Consider the following 6,000-nt stretch of genomic DNA (forward strand, 5'->3'; position numbering starts at 1 on the left):
CAAAATACCTTCATCCAGGATCCAGGAACTGATTAGAAGCTACAGGAAGCGACTAGAGGCAAAAGGAGGATCTACTAAATATTAATGTCACTTTTCTGTTGAGGTGCCCATACTTTTGCACCGGTCAAATTTTGGTTTAATGCATATTGCGTATTTTCTTTTAGTACAATAAACCTCATTTCAATCCTGAAATATTACTGTGTCCATCAGTTATTAGATATATCAAACTGAAATGGCTGTTATAAACACCAAAATATTTAGAACTAAAAATGATTAAGATTAATAGGGGTGCCCAAACTTTTTCATAGGACTGTACATATATAAAAAATAAATCATAAATATATACTCGAGTATAAGCCGACATTTTTCATGCTGATAAAGCTCTCCTCGGCTTATACACGAGTCAGGGTCCACGGAGCACAGAAAACTGGAAGGACCTGGAAGGGGGAGGTCCTTTAGTGCTACTGCTCTGTGATTGGCTTGTCATGAGGTCACGTGACTGTGATGTCATCAAAGGTCCTGTAGCCACTGGCATGTAACATCTGCAGATAAGGTGGAGTCTAAATCCTAGTAGCTCCGCCCACGCCAGAGTCCGATCACATGGTCATGACGTCATCAGAGGTCCTTTAGCACACTAGGATTTAGCATCTCCCCTGCAGATGAGTGGCCGGGATTCATTGTGTCTTATGGAAGATGTCTGTTGTATGGAGGAGAGGAAGCTCCAGTAACGTGACACACACAGGGACCTTCCTTTAGTTACTCGGCCTAGTAATGTCAGGCATTTGGGGTTATTCATTTAGTTTCAGTAACTCCATGTGCCTCACATTAATAACAGTTACCCCATCATGTCCCTCCTATTAACCCCTGTGTGCCCCATATAAGGGTTACTAATATGTGAGACACATGAGGGGACTAATGAAGGACCTTAATTATGAAGAGACCTAATTATTACCTCCATATGTCCCACATATCAGTAACTCTTATGTGAGGCACACAGGGGGTTAATGTGAGGGACATGATGGGGTTAACTGCTATTACCATGATCCCCATGGAGTTACTAAGCTGCAATGCACATGACCAGACTTTATCTGCAATGGTGGATTCCCCCCCTCGCCTTATACTCGAGTCAATACGTTTTCCCAGTTTTTTTGTGGTAAAAGTAGGGGTCTCGGCTTATACTCCAGTATATATGGGATATATATATATATATATATATATATATATATTTATAATTCTAATTATATCATATAATTTCTTCTAGAGTTCCAAGAACAGCCAAGTAATGCAGCACCAGTCTGGATGGGATCCTGTTCTGGAGACGTTTAGGATATCTATTCACACTCAACTGGGAGAAAAAAAAACAAAACTACTAATTAGGCTGAGGCCCCACATTGCAGAAACAGCTTTTTTTGTTGCAAATTTTGTTGTGATTTTTTTAACCAAAGCCAAGAATGGCTACAAAAGGAATGGAAACATAAAGGGAGTTCTTATATTCCTCGCTTCTGCTCAATCCACTCCTTTGATGACATCCACTCCTGGCTTTGGCTCAACAAAATCTGCAACAAAAAAGCTGCATTTCCTCAACGCGGGGCATTAACCTAAAGTTTTTGAAGCAGATTTTGAAAGCCCATTTTGAGGCGGACTCTGATTTTGAAGAATGATTAAGATGCATAAAAAAAACAAGAAAACACCCCCTCCCCTTGCCTATTATTGAAATGAATGGAAGGCAGAGTTCAGGCTAAGCGTGCCTCAAAATTTGCACAGAAGTCTATCGTGTGAACATACCCTTATGGGCACAACTACAGGAATATTGAATAAAGAGGTCTTTGATTGTAAAAGAAATGGGGCTGCAAAAAGTCTTAAATAGATGGCCCTTAGGCTAAGGCCCCATGTTGCAGAAAAGCTTCTTTTCTGTTGTAGATTTAGCTGCCGAAGATTTCCCATTCCATTACAAGCCACTCTTCACTTCGGCTCAAAAAAAAAAACCAAAAACACAGAAAAATCTGCAACAACAACAACAAAAAAAAAACAGCTTTTCTACAATGTGGCGACTTAGCACAAAGGGTAAATAATTGATGATCAATCCTTAGGATAGGTCGTCAATTAAAGATCAGAAGGGTCTGACACTCCTGCTGCCGGATACTCCGCTGTTTTGAAGAGGCTGCAGCATTCAGCTGGACATTTGTATGGCAGCTAGGCTTGGTATCACAACTTAGCCCATTCACTTTAATGGGACAGAGCCCCAATCAGGCCATGTGACAGGCAAAGGTGACGTAACATGGCCAGTGAAGAGGGCACAGCTGCTGCTTCAAACAACTGATCTACAGCGGTTCTGGGTGTCTGACCTCCAAGATCTTCAAGTGAGTAACCTACCCTTAAAAATTCCAATATTATGGCAGCAAGAAAAATTACACAATAAAAAAAAACAAAACAAAAACAAAACAATTACCCATTACATTCTATGCTGGTCTTTATTCCTAGAGCATGCTATATGATCATGTGACCACTGTAGCCAATCACTGACCTCAGGGATAATGCTAACACGTTTGATAAATAACCACAAAGGCCTGAGATTGGCTGCAGTGGTCATAAGGACAGACTGTGGGAAAATAAGAAACAAAACATCAGCGCTGGAACGGGATTTTACTGCAACATCTACACAACTAGATAGATAGAGGGATAGATAGAGGGATAGATAGAGGGATAGATAGAGGGATAGATAGAGGGATAGATAGAGGGATAGATAGAGGGATAGATAGAGGGATAGATAGTAATTATATTAACACACACCCTATCCTGGGTCAGTCTCTGAGGTAAGATCACTCTAAGAAATGAAGATTAAACATAGGCTCATCCACATACACAGGAACATCTAAGAACACATTTAGCTAACAAGACACAAGTACTTGGCATTTGGAGACTGCAGGGATGGATTGTAACGTTTCGGCCTGCATGTACACCCAGTAATGTGCGCCTTCTATGCTGTGCTTTGCAAACAAACACAAAAACTGCTACAAAGTACTTGAAAGAATAATTTTTAAAGATTGAAACACATCCCCCATCCACTGCTGGGACCCCCAATAATAAGAATGTTTGGCCATAGTAGAGATTGAGCATGGGTGCTAAGCGGTGTACTCTGCTATGTCTGGTAGTTCCATAGACAATAAATGAAGCAGGACCCCTGTATAATCATACACTATCCTATTAAAAGGTGATCGGTATCACTTTAGGGACTCACAGCAAGAAATTCCTTGTGACCTATGGAAGAGGGACAATCTGAGAAACAATATTCAAGTTCAGGCAGGGGATATGTCAAGCATAGAATTTTCTTCTTCATGTTTATAGCATGTTTTTAGTTTTTTGGATTTTTTTTTTCCCTAAGCAGATTTCCTGGCTGCATACTGGAACAACTACCACAGCTTTTCTATAATCTCAAAAACAGCTCAAACTTGACACTGGTTTTTCCAACCAAAGCAACAAGGCCAGAAAACACTTCTTGGTTTCCAAATCCATACCGACTCACAATGTCAATAACTCTGCGCATCTACAGATATACGCCCATAAGTAATCAGCCAGGCATAGCGTGTAAGGGAGTCTGTCACCAGGGTAAAGCACATTAAACCAGCTACATAAACAGATAGGTCAGGCTCATCAGAATATAAAGCCTTCCCCCTCCATTACAGGTCCAGAAAACCAATCTAAAATCTCACCCGGCCCGTCACTGGGGACCTCCCTCAGTGCTCCAAACTTCTTATTTACAAATTGTGAAATAAATGAATATCTCATGGACAAAAGGTGTTACAATCAGTTAAGCCTGACCTATCTATGTTGCTGATTTGCTAAGCTTTGGCTTGGAGACAGACTCCCATTAAGGGCTAGTTCACACGTGGGCAAAGAGGCTGATTTTGACAGCGGATTTTGCTTTTTTTTTTTCAGGACCAAAATAAGCCAGGAGGTTTTTACATGTGAACTAGCCCTAAAAGGGACATTTATGGAATATTCTCCATTAATGTCTGATAAATATGGGTCCCACTTATACATGTCTAGCACAAGAGTCCCCTGGCCTGCCCAACAAGATGGCAGATGACCCCCGACAGAGTATAAATGGAGAGAAGACCACGCATGTGTATGATACACATAAGTGATAGGATACAGCCACCTCCTCACCAGTGTATACTTAGTTGTATGCGGCTGCCCCTATTTTGGAGACAGGGTAAGGTCCCAGACTCGGGACAGCAGCATTTACCAGATATTTATGGCAAGTCCAATATAAGATATTCATACAGAAGTTATTAGATGCAATGAATGAGTCAAGGAAGATAGAGACATAAATCCAGACACCGGGCAGGACAATAGGGCCCTGGCTTATACTGCATCCTGCACAATATAACCTCTGCCCCGACAACCACAAGGCCTATACAAGAGGAACAGCAACAACTAAGCCCTAGGCCAAGTGCAGGTCCAAACATCAGGTGACCCGGGGGGTGGGGGGACTACTGCACCCCAAAGACCTTCTCAGCACTCACCTTGAGCCTCTTGACCACCTCATCGTTGGTGATCTTGTCGGTGATCTCCTTCACCCCGGGTGGGTAGATGATTTTGCCATCGGAGGGCTTCTGCTGGGCAGGGAACTCCATGATGCCTGACTTTCCTTCTCGCACAGTCCTCTAGCGGCCTCTATCGGTCAGAAAACAAAACGTCACCTACATGTACTGAACATGGAACAAAAACAGCCCCAGTAAGAGCCGCACTCACCCGGTGCCCGGGACTAACACAACGTTACCGGGTGGGGGGCACCGGGAGATCCTTGCAGGGCCGGGGACAGCCCCGGGGTGTGATCGGGACAGGGGCGGTAAAGGGAAGTGCGAGCTACTTTACCCCGGTAAGGATTGAATGGCAGGCCGGGAAGAGTAAGCGATCCCGCACTCTGCCCCTAGTACCGAGCTCGGGGCTCCGGGGGCGGCTGCTGTGGAGGAGAGGCCTGGAGTGCGGCCTCACACTTTACGTGACACTCAGGCTCACACTCTCTTGTCAGCACTGCACCCCGGGCGCCTCATGAGGGCCAGCACGATAGCTCCGGGTCTTACCTCCAGAGGAGGGCGAGCTCCCCCGGCATGTATCCGGCGCCCGGTGTGTCGGGGCGGCTCTCAGGGAGGAGGAGGAGTGTACGAGGGGAAGGCCTCTCAGCGTGCACCTCGCTGCTTCCTGTCCGGAGCGGCCTGGCTCACACACACACGGATCACCGGGCACCAATCAGCAGGCAGCCACGTGACCCGCACCCGGGCTCCTCGACGCAAGCCTCGGTTACGGCGGACACAGGCTCAGCACGGCCGCTGCTTACTGGCGCCGCCACACACTCCCTCACACGCTGCAACCGCTGCTGAAACCGGGGCACTCGCTGGGGCACAGCGACCTCTAGCGGTTGGCGCCAAAACCCTCGAGACAAACTAGGAAACTGCTGGGCGACCGCAACAAAATCCTGTGTGACCTCTGACCCCCCCGGCGGTAATGACACCGAGCGCAGGGCAAGACTCTCAGGTCACAGGGAGCCGAGTAACCTGCAGAGACGTGACCTGCATGCAACAAGTGCAACTACAACGCCCAGCAGTTCATTTCTACAATATGTGCGCAGGAGCCCTTTAAGGGGGGGCTAAAATTGCATTGCAAAAATAAAAACTGCAGGCAAGCAGATGTATGCATATGTAATGTTTCACCTATAAAACTAGAAACTGCATCTAAACCATCTGTAGTTTCTTTCTAAGTCCCTGTTCACATCTGCGTTTGGTCCATTCCGCTTGAAAAATGTGGAGAGAAAAGTCCTGCAAGCAAGTGGTTTCGTGCGGAAATCGAGTCGAAACCACACGACCCCCAGTACAATTTATGGGTTTCCTAAAGTAACTGCTTTTTATGCAGATTAGGTTTTCGTTCGGGGGTCCCCAAGTGGTCTCCAAAACCTAAACCTGAATGCAGATGTGAACTGGGCCCGATATGGTTTTTTAA

General features: G+C 45.4%; 1 protein-coding gene across 1 annotated transcript in view; it reads right to left on the minus strand.

The window, feature by feature from the left end:
• PDS5A (PDS5 cohesin associated factor A) overlaps nt 1-5,430 on the minus strand; it is a 63,105-nt gene extending 57,675 nt beyond the window's left edge. The window contains exons 1-2 of the mRNA XM_075261386.1: nt 5,088-5,430; nt 4,527-4,677 (exon numbers count right to left, since the gene is read on the minus strand). Of these exons, the coding sequence (XP_075117487.1) occupies nt 4,527-4,637 (111 nt within the window). The 5' untranslated portion in view covers nt 4,638-4,677; nt 5,088-5,430. The remainder of the gene's footprint in view (nt 1-4,526; nt 4,678-5,087) is intronic.
• Nucleotides 5,431-6,000: the final 570 nt, after the last annotated feature.

Source organism: Leptodactylus fuscus, chromosome 1 (assembly GCF_031893055.1).
Source record: "Leptodactylus fuscus isolate aLepFus1 chromosome 1, aLepFus1.hap2, whole genome shotgun sequence".
In the NCBI taxonomy this organism is placed as follows: domain Eukaryota; kingdom Metazoa; phylum Chordata; class Amphibia; order Anura; family Leptodactylidae; genus Leptodactylus; species Leptodactylus fuscus.